General features: G+C 43.0%; 1 protein-coding gene across 1 annotated transcript; it reads right to left on the reverse strand.

The window, feature by feature from the left end:
* Window positions 1-1,159: 1,159 nt before the first annotated feature.
* On the reverse strand, window positions 1,160-15,040 carry srebf1 (sterol regulatory element binding transcription factor 1). The gene is made up of 19 exons (XM_083897093.1): window positions 14,765-15,040; window positions 11,296-11,892; window positions 10,905-11,071; window positions 10,673-10,810; window positions 10,331-10,549; window positions 9,508-9,622; window positions 9,208-9,365; window positions 8,664-8,883; window positions 8,357-8,541; window positions 7,694-7,955; window positions 7,362-7,528; window positions 7,076-7,244; window positions 6,856-6,964; window positions 6,498-6,607; window positions 5,606-5,738; window positions 5,293-5,458; window positions 3,690-3,920; window positions 3,121-3,232; window positions 1,160-2,828 (listed from the first exon to the last, which is right to left on the reverse strand). Exons 1-19 carry the CDS (start codon window positions 14,868-14,870, stop codon window positions 2,608-2,610), a joined length of 3,585 nt encoding a protein of 1,194 aa, XP_083753219.1. The 5' UTR covers window positions 14,871-15,040; the 3' UTR covers window positions 1,160-2,607.
* Window positions 15,041-15,369: the final 329 nt, after the last annotated feature.

Raw genomic sequence — 15,369 nt, forward strand, 5'->3', positions numbered from 1 at the left:
TTTAGTGGGGACCAAAGCAAGAGAAGGTGGCTTCTCTGCATGTGTGCATGTCAGCTGGAGAAGCTGTGCCCTGCACGTTTTAGTGGGGACCAAAGCAAGTGAATGTTGCTTCTCTACGTGTCAGCTGGAGAAGCTGTGCTCTGCACGTTTTAGTGGTGACCAAAGCAAGTGAAGGCGGCTTCTCTACATGTGTGTACGTGTCAGCTGGAAAAGCTGTGCCCTGCACATGTTTTAGTGGGTACCAAAGCAAGTGAAGGTGGCTTCTCTACATGTGTGTATGTGTCAGGTGGAAAAGCTGTGCCCTGCACATGTTTTAGTGGGGACCAAAGCAAGTGAAGGTGGCTTCTCTACATGTGTGTACATGTCAGCTGGAAAAGCTGTGCCCTGCACGTTTAAGTAAGGACCAAAGCAAGTGAATGTTGCTTCTATACGTGTCAGCTGGAGAAGCTGTGCTCTGCATGTTTTAGTGGGGACCAAAGCAAGTGAAGGTGGCTTCTCTACATGTGTGTACGTGTCAGCTGGAGAAGCTGTGCTCTGCACATGTTTTAGTGGGGACCAAATCAAGTGAATGTTGCTTCTCTACGTGTCAGCTGGAGAAGCTGTGCTCTGCACGTTTTAGTGGTGACCAAAGCAAGTGAAGACGTGTGTATGTGTCAGCTGGAGAAGCTGTGCCCTGCACGTTTTAGTGGGGACCAAATTAAGTTTCTCTACACGTTTGTTGAACAGGTGTGTTAATACAAGAGCATTCTGAGCAAACACTGCGACTAACGATCGTGTTCACCGGCTTTGGTCCCGACTAAAGTGCATATTATGTGTTTTCAGCTCCTCCAGCAGACACGCCCCTCAGTGCTTCAGAGCAGAAAATGAATTTTAAATGAATGGAAACCTAATTTAAACACTTAATGACAAAGATAATCATTCAAATTGGACATGGTGGTTATTATTAAATTTTCCTGTGAAGTGACATAGTATCCAAGTGAATATTTGAGGTTACTGGAAATCAACTTACCTTCCTTTTTTCCAAGACATCAGATAAAGTCTGTTACTCTTCTGCACCTGACAGCACCACAAGAGAACACTTTAGTCTTCTTTACAAAATGTTTTAATATTTACATGAGAAAAAAAAAAGACGATACCAAAGACAGGGAGAGATGAAAGGATGTCCTGTTTAAGGACATTTGAAGAAACACTCATTTCATTCTACTCAAACTGACATCTTTCAGTTATGTACAATAGTGACACACACTATAAAAAAATACAGATCAGGGACAAAAAAAGAAAGAAAAGACAGGCCTACGTTTTTTGTCTCGGATATATTTTTACAGTTCTTCAAAAAGTAAACTGCTCATCTTTGAGCATGAAATTATAATGACTCAAAAGAACAAGCGATAGTCTGTATTTTATATAGATATAAAAGAAAACCAGGTAAAGATTCAGTGCAGGCCCTCTTTGGAAAACAATGTTAAATTATTTTCAAACTGTCTGCATGTCTTATGTAATAGGGCTGCAAAAGTGCAGCACAAGGTTCACGTTATGGTTTCTTTTGTTGTCTGGCCTGAATGAGACGCTTCCAAATCTGTCTTTTAACATCATGGTTGCATACGTGTGCAACAGTGCAAAAGGTCAACCCGAATCAGACGACGTGGCGCAAATACCACCCTGATGACTCGATAGTGTCCAAACACTCGTCACCATGGCAACATGGTACAGTAACTACTTGGACCTGATCAAAAGCTACCAAATAAAACTAAATTAAGGGAAGAACAGAAGAATTTCCACTCTGCTTATTCAAAAATACTGCTTAATCAAACTTCTTACAGATTATAAATACACTTTAAAAATATGTACACAGCAAACAAAGAAATGGACCTCTATGAAAATAAACTCATAAAGCCATATTTTACTTATCATTGAAATCAGCCTGTTCAGGGCTAGTGCAGATACAGAGAACAGAGTGCGTGCAGTGGGTCACCTCGCCTCAGATGAAACAAAACTTCAACAATATTTGGACAACCTGCTTAGCGGCTTCCCACTGAACAAGCTCCGCAGCTGGACCAATACGACGCTTGTCCTTTTCCCCCCACACAGTAGGGAGGGACGCCTCACTCGGCAGCCAATCAGAGCAAACACGGCCACTTCAACCCACTGAGCATATCCTGCATATAGAGAATACATCTATATCCAAAAGACTTGGGGGTGGGAGGGTACTGAACAAATGCAGAGCAAAAACTTTTTCAGGCTCCTCTCTCTCGCTCTCTCTCACACACACAAAATTAATCAACCAGGAGGACGTGATGGCGCCTCTTTGTGGAAACCTGTGGCATTGCACTTCAATCTCATGGGGGATTCGGCTCTGTAAGGGGGGGATGCTTAGAGTGTGAACACTGAAAGTACCAGCTGATGTGGGGTTAAGATGGTAGGAGGGGCGATCCATGAAGATAATATTTTTCAGGTTGAATTTTTAGAGTCTAATAAATCTCTTTAATAGCTACACAGCAAAAATGCCAGCGACGGTACAGTTGTGTATATGTGGGAGCACGTTTGTTTCTATATACAGTGTCCATGCACGTCTCTTGGCCCCTCCCCCTCCTCCTCTCCCTTCTCTCTCTAGCTGTTGGTGACGGTGGTGCCACTGCCGAGCTTGATGATCATTTGCTGGCAGTCGTGGAGCGTCCTCTTGTCTCCCAGCTTCTCCAGGGTGCGGGCTGCGTCGGCCAGCATACCTACCCTTTGGCCTGGAGCCGACAGAAATGAAGGAGGAAGGTAGCTGCACGCCAACATCACTGCCTCGGCCTGTTCCCGCTGGCCAGGCCGCGACTCGCACTCCTCTGCACACAGAAACATACAATGGATGTTACCATGCTATCAAGGGTGATATAATGACCCATCAGCATCCAATCAGAATTTAGCAGTCCCTTTGTTTAATTACGGATGGGATTTAGAATTAAAGAATGATGACAGCCATTAAGGTTTTCTTTGTTGAAAAAAAATATCCCAAATATTTGTAGAAAGTGCAGACACATACATATCAAAGTAAACTAAAACTAATGCTGCATATATATAGAATTACAAGTGCAGATTGTTAGTGGATGAGAAATAAATATCAGCATCTCTACACACCTGTCTTGGCTCCAGGCGTCGCTCTGCGTCGCAGTGAGCGATCCAGGAGCTGATGTGTGCGGGTGGGACTTGCCCCTGCCATGAGCCTGGCTGTCGCTTCATGGAGAAACAACTGGAAAAAGAGGAAAAGGGAGGGCAAGAGATGAGAGAAGTGGAGGTGGAGGAAGAAGAGGAGGAGGAGGTGGCGGCGGTGGCAGTGGCGGAGGAGGAAGAGGAAAAGGAAGGGAAGGAGGAGGAGGAGGGATGAGAGCTTGTGATGATGACTCATACAGAATGTTCAGCTCTACCTCAGAGAGACTTTGAAGCCCTGTGAATAACAGTGCTAAACACTCGCCTCGGGTGTGTGAGAGCGTGTGAGAGAGAGAGTGTATGTTCAATGTCTTGCAGCTAATTTCCACAGAGATTTATACCATGAACTGCCTGCAAACACGTGCGCAGTAAGAATTCAACATGCCATTGCCACTCCAGTTATATGCAGAATGGTTGGATCTATTTTAAAGCCAGACTTATACATTCAACAAAAGCCACACAACCTTTAAGCTCTGAGGAAATAATACAAATGTACATACTCTTCGCATTGCAGGTCTGAAGGTGTGTGCCAGTTTTCGTAAGGAGCTGAGGTCTTGCTGAAAGCCTTGGAGCTCAGGTGGGGAAGCCTGATGGATTCCTGCAGAGCCAGTGACACCCGCAGGCCCCGTCCCCACAGGCCCCGTCCCCGCGGGACTGGCCCCTTGTTGCTGCAGACGCCACACATTGGTCCTCATCACCAAGAGCAGATCACACAAGAGCAACTGGATGACCTAGAAAGACAAAAGGGAAAAACAGGATTAGGACCGAGACACTTTACAGCCACCAATGACGTCAGTAAAGCCACAGCAGTTGTTAAAGTCTTACGGCGCTTTTCCATTATACAGTTCGAGCACAGCTCGGCTTTGATGAGGTTCCAAGCGAGCTGAGCCAACACTGAAACATGACGTCAACAGACTGCCGCCCAGTGATTGGCAGAGCGTGTCGCCATTGGAAGAGTCATGAGCAGGATGTCCGACACAGGAATAAAAGCGAACAATGCTGAACTGTAGATCAGTTAAAAAAAAAAAAACTTAAAAATCCTGAAAACATGCACTAATCTCCAACATTTAGCCAGGAAATGTCTAAAATCTCAATATTTAACAGAGGAGGCTGGCGTATGTGAGCTGAATCACAACTTGTTTTACAGTGACTGTGTCAGACGGAGTCTGCAGGTATACTGAACTAATCGTTTTAATTAACGGATTTTAATGATTCAGTGCACCGAAAATAACTACTTTGCTCATCACTAGTTTGTGTCATGTATAAAACAACATTATGGCAGAGGTTTATGGAAAATAGTGTGTCTGACTGATACCAAACTGAGTAGAGTAGAGCCGAGTAGTGTATAATGGAAAAGCACCATTAGACTAATGAACCGTAGAAGTGAGGAATTTGTATTTAGGCTATAGGCAAGTCAACTCTTAGCTTAGTGCGAGATGTGTGTGGATGTGGGGGAAATATCTCAGACATATTTCTGCGAGAAATCTGACGGCATCTTTACTCGACACAATCACAATACAAATCATGAGTTTTTTATATTATTGTGTTTTAAACAATAGGACACAGGAACACCGCCAAGCACAAACCCATTTGCTGCTCTACTTTATAGTGGACGACTGCTCACTGTGTGTGTGTTCTGCTGTTAGTGGGCCAGCTCTGTGTTGCATTGCAGGTACATTGCACTTTGCTGAGACACACATGCAATGCAACTACAATGCACTACAGCTCCGTCCGTAGACACGCACACACGGTCTGAGCTACCTGTCCATCAGTATGACCATCTGCTGCACGCCACAGGCGAGGACGCAGCACAATCACTGTGTGGGAGTCGCAGCGGGGGATTCACTGTTTGTGGTGAAAGCAAGCGTGGCCTTGTATTGTGAAAAGAGTGCTGGAATGATTATGCGAGAGCAATTTCCTGCGTTTACAATTTTATACCGACAGATGTTAGGACACATCTCTCACCATATGCCGCAAGTTATTTTACATAGATTTTTAATGTGGATGATGTCACTTCACAAATCTTTCCTCGAAGTTATAATAAACACAAAAAAGCAGAACTGTAATTTGCACACGTCTGTGCGAGTACCACGGTGTGTATACCTTGTCTAAACCGGAGCTGTAGCTGTGTGGTCCGAGGTTGAGGCTGTCTCGGAGCAGGGTGCTGGCCTTGTCGCTGTAGCTCAGACTCAGCTGGCAGTTTTCTGGCTTAGACAGCAGAGCCCGCACTGCTCTGAATGTGTTCAGACAGGCCTTGGGCAAAAGGCTCCTGACAGAAAAGAGACCGAGGACACATATTAAAGTAGTGGAAATGAATATTTGTGTGCCCACGTTTGCTTGACATTAGAAGATAAGGATTATGCAACACCCTCTTTGGCCGTGTACACAAGTTTTAGTGTGTCTGTGTCGAACTTACTCTGCGTTCTGCAGACTGCGGGGCAGTTGCTCCACAGTTGGATATAGTCTCTCTGCCGCATTATCGTCTCCTTGGAGCCAGTTGATTATAACCACAGCAACTGAAGACCACCACTTGGAGTGGGGGTCGCAGCCTGGTTAAGTAGAACACAGCAGTCAAAAAAGCTGAAGCACAGGCAGAATCTCCCTCTGCCCACTTTAACATTTAACATGCATGAGTACGTGCAAAGTGCATCAATCTGTTTCTGCCCTCTGGCCAAGTTTTAACATGCTGAGAGAGAGCAGCCATTTTGATGACTTCCTCATAAGGGAAATCTCAGCTTACATCAGGTGACACACTTAACACCGTGTGTGAGCAACCTGAGGCTCTGCCAAGAAAAGTCTCCTGTTAAAATCCCCTCACAGCCTCCCTTCCCCGCTCTCCTCTCAAGGTGATCACCGATTTGACAGTACTGAAGATAGATGAAGCAATCTAGCGGATGTCTCCCCTTCATCCAACTCCCTTTCACTCAGATCAGTGATCAGTGAGGACAAAGGCAAGTGGTGGGAGGGTGTAAGTCTTACAGAAATATGGGTGCGTGATCTTAACAGTGTGAAAGTTACCTTCCTCTCACGGCTTGTTATTTTAAAAGCACGTGAAGGTAATCAAACACTCAGGGGAAGGCAAAGAAGAGATGCAGAAGAAGCAAGTACAATGCTCCTAAAGCAGATATGAAACAATAAGGTGTTCAAATCCAGGGGGAGTTTTTGGTTGTCAAATTTAAAGAATCCATCTAGATTTTCCTATAATATCCAAGACAAACTTTCCTTAAAATTGAGTTTTCTTTACTTTTCATACATAAAACAGATGAGTAATGTGTTAAAAGACATGACACCTGCCACAGGTGACCTACCAGTCACAGTTGCCATGTTGGAGCCGATCGCAAAGGACTGGGTTGTGGCACCAGCTGCATCTGAAGCGCTAATCAACAGTTGGAGGTACTCCAGAGCGTCAGAATACTCCCTGAGGATGAACACACACACACAGGATGGTCATTTTACTGCAGCATCAATGCACAATGACAACATCAGAACCATTGGATCACTTGTTAACAAATGTGTTCTTGAAGGATTTAAATTTACTTTGAATGGTGATGAGTGATATCATTTAGTTCTTGTTCACTTCTACTCACGTGTAAAGAGTTGTAAATCAAAAACTAAACAAAGAATGATAACACATTTTAAGTGGTGTCAAAAAGCATTTTTTCTTACCCTTCGCCTTCGCTGGGACTTTTCTCTCCATGAGGCTGAGCCACACAGTAGAGAGCCTTCTCCAACAGGTGCTCTCTAAATGCTTGTGTCACTTGGGCCAGAGGATCCACTGCAGAACCAAATACAAATCAGCATCAGCTTTTGGGCATCAGGTGACACATTTAGAGAAATTCAGCATGGTCAATTTCAGCAGACCACACTCAACTTTGTAGACACTGACCTGTATTTCCAGCCTGGCTATAGATGCTTTCCTTAGGAACGCTGCGAATAGCCCAGTCCCCGTCCACAAAGAAGCGGTGACCTAATGGATGACAAAGCCACTGCATGGCTGGAGGTACGCTGCCACTGGACGACAGGCAAGCCTGACGGGCACTGCTCAGGAACACACGCTGAAAAACAACAACAAAAAAACACAGCAATGATGATTTAGGCCAGCATAAGATAGCAATTTCATCAGTTTGTTAATTAAATATGGAGAACAAATAACCCAAACAGGGGAAACTTACAGAGGTGAAATGCAGGATCCGAGGTAAACTCGCTTTGACCCGTAGAGCTGCAGAGACGTAGACCTCCGCCAGAGTGGCCACAGGCAGACAGGACCCAGAGCACTCAGCCAGGTTCACTGCACTTAAAGCCATGTGTATCGCTGACAAGCGGCTACCATTCAGTTTACCTGTCAGAATAATAAAATGTATTGTTTTACAGAGAGCAGTCAAAATAAGATTATTCTCACTGGACTTTAATCACCTGAGATTTTGTCTCCTTAATCTGCCATTGAACTGCGTTCATTCTAACAAAATGATTTGATTCAGAAACAGGGTTTTTCCCAGAGACCAACCTGTCATATGGAGCTGGTGCAGGCGATGGTAAACCAGGGCAGCGTCTCGGTTGCTTTTGCATGCATCCTCCTGCAGGGGGCGGTCAGAGCGCAGTCCTCCTGCTTTGGCAGCCAGCCAGCGGCCCACCCAGAGGCGCTGGAGGCAGAATCTCAGCAGAGACCACAATGCAGCACAGGCCAGGTCCAACTGGGAGGTGGGTAAGGGTCGACCGAGAGCTTTTAGACATGTCCACAGGTTCTGGCCCGCCTGAGCAAAATCACCCTGGGGAAGGTAAAGGAGATGGGTGAGTAGGACTCGAGTAGGTTACTACCATAGATTATATAAAAATGGATGGTCATTGTAAAGCCTCAAGATTCACGATTTGACCAGTAGCATTTCAGTTACTGAACTTAACAAACGTAATCTGAAACCGGGAAACTGTTAGACAATAATACCCATCACACAGTGTCTGCTCATATATGACCTATGTATGGTCTATTTTCAAACTAGTGAAACTAGTAACCGAGATGTTTACTACTACCATGTTACTCCTGGTGCTAATAATTCTGTACTTCCATTTTTATATCCAATCCATGGTTGCTACAGATACTGTATACTACTACTACTGTATGAAATGAAAATGATGTCCCATAATACAACAATAACAACAACAAAAAACATACTCTGGCTAAGTCCAGGTCAGCCTGCTTGCGGTGCCTCCAGAACAACACAGAGGATCCAGAGTGTGGTCTGGTGACAGGTTCTCCATAAACCAAAAGACGGATCAGAACTCCAGACACCAGAATACCATTCAGTAGCCACACTAGTATAGTTGGTAGCATCCAGTCCATCCAGCCCCAAGAGTCCACTGTGGAGGACACACAGCATTGTCATCTCACCAAAATAAATGAAATAATGAAACTGAGTGTTATTTTAGAAAACATAACAAGGAATCAGAGCCTTGCTTTCCCAACATGTATCCTTCCTTACCTCCAATATTCACACCCAGAATGCTCCTGCTGCCTGTGTTGTGAGCGGTGGTGGCTGCAGCGCCTCCAGCTGAGCTGCTGCCGGATGAACAAACCAAAGCAGCCAGAGGGTTGAGAGAGAGGAAGAGGAAGGTGAAGGCGCACAGTGCCATGCGGGAACGGTCCAACATGCCACCAGCAATGCTGCTTCCTGCTGATCCGTCCAACACACCCACAGTGGGCTGGCACACAAAAGAGAAACCACAAAGATTAATGTGCATTTTTTTTTGTTTTTAAATGATGTAAGCAGCACCATCAATGAAACAAAAGTATACTGTAGAATAAGACTGTGACTATATTTTCTTCATTGTTTAGAGACTTTCGTCAACCTTGTAAAATCTCTACATATATAACACAAATGCAGATACTTAAAATACATTTAGGATAAAAGATTAAGAAAAAAATTAGCTTTTATTACACAAATAAAAAGGGAGTCAATGTTTCTTATTGAGGGGCCAAACCCCTCAATTATAACACTGACTTTATCAATATCGAGAGCTGCATACCTTGGTGTCTTCCACCATTGGACTGTCAGGCTCCGAGTCACTGCTACAGTGTGAGAAAGACGTCGGAGACCCCACGTCAGACGCTGGCGGGGTTGGCAGCTCACTCTTCACATCAGACTGTCCATCTACCTCCATGGCAACCAGGTCTTTGAGAGACTCTGGACAAGATGAGGAGAGCAGTTACAGCATAAACAAGAGAACAGTAGCTTTTGATAAGCCACAATCAAAAAGGTAAGAAAGTGTCAATTTTCAACAAAATGTTTCGGAATAAAGAAGAGAGGAGAGGTTTGAAGCACATACTGTTCTTCTGGGCAACCATTTTAAGAGCCATGTTTTCCTGTTTGAGTTTCTGGTTGGACTGTTGCAGGTAACGGATGTAGTCGATGGCTTTTCTCAACACTGCAGACTTGTTGAGCTAAGAAAAGAAGGAAAAAAAAACATGTTGGAATTAAATAGAATCCAATCTTATGTAGGGCAATCTCTGAAAGACCTTTTTGTCCAAGCAACAAAAATAACCTGACAAAAACATGACATTAGATATTGATAGCTTAGAAGTGTCACAAAATGCAGATTGAAAAAAAAAATTGACATCACATTTTACTAGTATCAATATTTTAAGTTGCATTTCTGTGTGATGAACTGGCGACTTGTCCAGGGTGCATCCCGCCTGCTGCCCTATGTCAGCTGGATTTGGAAACTCCCATGTTGAGGATGAAGGGTGAATGAATGAATAAAAAAGGTGCTCAATCAAATGCAGTACATTAATAACAACTGCAGGGGGCATTATTTAGATTTTTTTTCTATTTAGACTAATCAGTCTGTATTTTTATCTGTCATTCTGCCTTCCATTATAATATTACAATACTGCAATGTAATCCTGAATTATGTTAATTCATCATTTTGATTTTGTTCTGTCCGCAAAAACATTTCAATAACTTTTTTTTGCAACTAATGTTTGTCCATGGACTGGAAATGAAAAAGAACCTCTTTGACAACTCCGACACATGTACAGCATTTTCTACGAAGGAGTCTCTTTCAATTAAACAAATACATACACAGATAAAATATGTGATTTTGTTTATATATGGTATATCTAATGTAAATCTATATCTACCTGTCCTACCTTGGCCTCCGTGCCAGCCACCAGGTCCTTGAGCTCCACAATTTTGTCATTGATCGAAGAGCGATAGCGCTTCTCGATGGCATTGTGGGCAGTGCGTTTCTCCCCCTTATGAGGTTGGCAAGAGAGCTTACTGCTGATGGCGATGCGGTTGATTGGAAGCTTATCGGTGTCCAGCATGACTGGAACTGTGGTCAGGATGGTGCCATTGCCCACAAAAGCCTGGGGAGGTAAACAGGGTGGACAGAATTATGAAAAAAATAACCCTCATGGTTTTCAAATTCTGCCTTGGAAATTGAATAAATGAGATAACACTTCACCCCCCTACATCTACTGTATGTGTACCTGGAGTGAAGTGCTCTGTACTGGAGTGGTGGTGCCCAGGGATGTGGGAGAGGCCATAGTCGTGACAATGCAGGGGTCATGCTTTAGAGTTGTCAGCAGCAGAGACTCAGCCTTGATGAATTGGGGCTGCAGCAATACCTGAGAAACGACACAGAGGACCATAATGCAAACTAAAAATTCCCTTTGCGTTAGTCCATTTAAGCTCACTCACACCATAGCCTGGCTCACTTACAGGTACTTGATGTATGTGCGATGTGATGGTTTGAGAAGCTGGACTTGCTGACGTGGTCAGCAGAGAAGAGGTGGTGGTCACTGCTTGGAAACGAGTCTGGATAGCCACTGGTTGCACACTTGGAGCAGATGGTGACAAACTGGGGGCAGGTTTGCTCAGACTGCCAACTGGAAAAATAGTCATTTTAGTATAGTAAAAAAATTTAGCCTCAATCAAAACATTCATGAAATTTCCCCAAAAACTACATGTCATTATGTAACATATACAGTATATACTATTTGATTTTCCATTTTCCCTTAATGAATTCCTAAAAAAATATCAAAAATATTGCAAATAGTAGCAGCTACAGACACACAACAAACCCTTGTCATCACCACTTCAGATTGCTTACCTGTGAAGGTGCTCTGGCTACTGAAGCCGGCCTGGGCTTGTTGGGACAGAACCTGAAGTTGTGTCTGTGGCTGAGGCTGAAGTGGAGTCTGTGGCTGAGGCTGAAGTGGAGTCTGTGGCGGAATTGGAGCCTGGGGTGTAGGTGAAGTGAAGAGAGCCTGGGGTGTGGAGGTGAATACTGGACTTGGAACAGGTGAGCCACAAGGTGAAGCAGCCTGGGCTGGAGCAGATGGGCTGAGAATGGGTTGGGGCTGTTCTACCTGGGGTTGTTTGACAGGCTGAGCCTGCTGCCGTGGGGTGGAGCTGGATACTTGGGCCAGGGGGGACTGCTGGAAAGTGGGCGGCTGAAAAGCCTTGTCTGGGGTAGAGGAGCTGCGGGTGATGGGAGGACCCAGAAGTGCATCCAGGTGAGGGCTACTACTAAGGATGGACGATGGCGATGAAGATGGAGGTGTGGTAACAGTGGCTGGAGGGGAAACTGAAGCAATGGGCTGGGTCAAACCAGTAAGTTCATGGGAGGGTGTGGGCCCTGTGTATGGAGGGTTATCAAATAGCCCTCCAAATTCCATGTCATGATTGTTGATGAGCTGTAGCATATCTAAACAGAAGAGGAAACCAAAACCAGATTTACCATTATTGAACAAGTAGAAAAATATGCAGAGTTCAGGACAGAATCATTCTTGTCCACATTCAGACAGGAAATTGGCAAAGCCTCTGAGTTAGGTCGTGTTACCCTACAGTTATGAATTACTTGCTAACTGATTCCTAAAGACAACAACTTTTCTTAAAGGTCTCTCCAATGTCAAACAGTGATCTATGAGAAACAGCATTTGAATTTCCTTTATTTTAATATACATCTAAACTCTTCATTGAGTCTTCATTCTGGAACTGTATTTTTATCTCTGTTGCTAGTTACTTATCCATCAACCCACTACATGTACAGTGTTTATGATAAAACATGAAAAAAAGTAACAAAGATAAGTAAAGATAAGATAGTCCTTTACTAATCCCACAGTGGTGAAATGTACATGGTTACAGCAGCAAAGATAGTAAAGATAATAAAAATAAAAATGCATTACCAAAAAAAGTTCAATATATAAAGATATTAACACTAGAACTATATGAAAAAGTTAAAATAGGATGTATAACGTACATTATAGACACAGTATGGGCTTGATATTTACATCATAAGCTATTGGACATAATGGTAACACAACAAAACTATCAGTATCACTGTGTAAAAGTACACATAAGCAACATACATCAACAAAGAGATAATTTATTGCAGTAAGGGATGTAATGTAGGACCGCAAAACATTAGGAAATCATGCAATATGGGATAAAGGTATTGAATATTGAGATAACAATACGACTTGCAATAAGTAAACAAATTCTTAAGTATATAGCAATAATGTCATCATGTCTTGTGTTTAATGCCAGCATAGACTTAGACAGTTATTAGCCTATGTAGTCAAAAACAAATTTAAGCATTATTTCCATTAAATTACAAGGATTTATTGACAAACTGATCTTCTTAATTACCTCCTCAAACAGTTTCTAGTACTCGACACAAAAACATCCATTGTTACCCATTACCTAATAAAGCCAAGTGTAATTTTGAATAAATATAAACAAGATAATTTAAATCCAACTGCAATGTTTTTCATTGCAATTATGTAAACAATCCTCTTCTCACTTCTCTTCCCAAGCAGTTGAGGTATGAGGGTGTTGCAATATAAGCAGGGGATTTACTAGGCTGTTAATATTTGTGTAACATATACTTACAAAAACTACTTTGATGACAAATTCTTGACCAAAGAAAACTAGCAGACAAATGCTTTTCAAGCAGTCTGTGTAATTATATATGTATAATGTGCATGTTGATGTTGTGATGGATAAATATTTTTTCAAGACCAAGATACCAAGAACCTAAAAAAGTATGTTTGAACCCTTACTCTTTACATTTAATGTTTGTCCACCCATGTGCAGGCAGACTATTTATGATATTCATGTAGCTGTAGGCCAAATTACTACAAATAAAGACCAAACTTTGGCTGTGATGTTGCAACTACTGACTATTTGCACATCATTAGCATGATATGACCCCGAGATATTTAAAAGTTTACTTTTTTATTTTACAACCATCTGTCATTTTAAGTAAAACTTGTATGACAAAACCAAAGTTCAACATAAATGTGACAACACTGAGCTCAATTCTTTATATCAGCACTGGGCAGATGCTATCTCAAAAGTCTCTCATTGAGCGTTGATAAAACTAAGAATAAGAACGAAAGACACCTCTGACACTGTTACAGTGCATGTTGTGTGTCTGCAGTGCAAAGCAGCAGCCCGGATTTGTAAACCAATGTTTTGGTATGAGGTGATCGCTGTTGACCAATCACAGCGCGGCTCAGAGCCTCGCTATGCCGATCAGCGCAAGACAGCGACGAGAAGAGAGAGAGTGCTGTCTGCAGCTTCACACGAGGTTACCATCGGACAGCGTCACCGTGGGTTATTGTCGGTCATATACAGCGAGCACGGTTGGAAGATGCGGCTCCCGACCACCGATTACACCGATCACCTCCTCACAAAACACATGTAAACAAGTCAACTGTCATCTTGAAAACATGTTAACATTATAATAAGCATACTTAATGACTTTAATGTGCTATTTTATTATTCGTTAGCATTTGATTACACTGCTAAAAACTTTGTAACACCTCAGCCAGTGGCAGAGAATGTCTCTTTCAGAGCCAACATATATATGATGATATATATCCATCTTTATATATATATATATATATATTACTTTATTTGTACATTGCCCCAGCTAATAGTAGTAATTGGTTTACTATGATATTCTTAAACCAATGCATTTTATTGTATGCGAATCTTTTTACTGTTCATGTTAATGCAATTCTTATTTATAAAAATAACAATGTGATACATTAAATGATAATAATGGAGATGTGTGTGTGCTCGGTGAACTGAGGTACTGTGAACCCAGCAGAGAGGAATGAACGACAGTAACCCCAGTGTGGAGCAGGCTGGGGGCGGGGCGCACTCGAGGCTATTTAGCAGCAAGTTAAGCGTTCTAAGATATCCCAACATAATAACTCAAACCCACTCTTATTTGCCATTATTGTTATCACTATACAATAGTATCAAAACGGCGAGTCGTGAAACAACTATGTGTTCATGTACTGAAACCGCTGCAAATACCAGAGGAACACCTGCTAGCTACCTGTTTAATGTTAGCAATTGTAGCTAACTAACGGTAACTGCACGTTGAGCTATAACAGACTATGCCGGTCTTTTGTAGTCTCATTGTGAATAGATATTATGAGAAGTCGGAGACAAGTCAGAGGACAGGCGACAGTGAAAAATACACAGGTGGTAACGAGGAGCGGTCATTCTGCTTTAGCAAACAGTACGCGCGACTGCTAACAGCCATCACTACGTTTTCTTACCATCAATGTCGTTCAGGAGGGCCGTGTCAATATCGCTGGGGTCATTGAGCGACAGGGTTGGATCCAGGTTATCCAAAACAGGATCGTCAAACGACAGACTGTTCATCGTTACTCTGTGTCTGTCTTCCCAGTGTAGACTTTTGACTTGATGGACCGAGAGAGAGAGAGAACAAATCGGACACCTTTTACGTCCTTACATTTGTCAAAGCACTTAGTTTCCAATAGCGGTACCCGAAACACGCGCACAAGAAGCTGCAACTTTCGACAGGCGCGTTAACTAAGTATTCAGTCTCACCACCATGATAGCGTAGTGGAACTTGTCAAACCAAGCCAAACACTGAGGCTCATTCAGAGATTACTAACATGCTTGCGATGGCGACTGTCGAATGAACCCGCCCACTGACGATGATTGACAGGCGAGTCAACCAATCGTCTCCTTCGGACTGGATTTCCCACGTCCCTGTTCCTTGTTGTTGTGACTGACTGAGGAGCAGAAAATATGCCTTATGATATAGTATGACGATGCACACAGAGCCATGGTTGTTAAACTCATATAACGTCAAAATTACTCCGTGAAGTCAAGTAAATTGTGCCATTACATGTTG

This window comes from Microchirus variegatus (genome assembly GCF_963457635.1).
Source record: "Microchirus variegatus genome assembly, chromosome: 10".
In the NCBI taxonomy this organism is placed as follows: Eukaryota; Metazoa; Chordata; class Actinopteri; order Pleuronectiformes; family Soleidae; genus Microchirus; species Microchirus variegatus.

Excerpts from the sequence above, each read along its gene's own strand:
- srebf1 (XM_083897093.1), bottom strand. The coding sequence starts at position 14,870 with ATGAACAGTCTGTCGTTTGACGATCCTGTTTTGGATAACCTGGATCCA. Across the intron at positions 5,459-5,605 it reads CGCAGTCTGCAGAACGCAGA|GAGCCTTTTGCCCAAGGCCT; the intron begins GTAAGTTCGACA and ends CTTTTCTGTCAG. Across the intron at positions 3,233-3,689 it reads TCAGACCTGCAATGCGAAGA|TTGTTTCTCCATGAAGCGAC; the intron begins GTATGTACATTT and ends CTCTTTTTCCAG.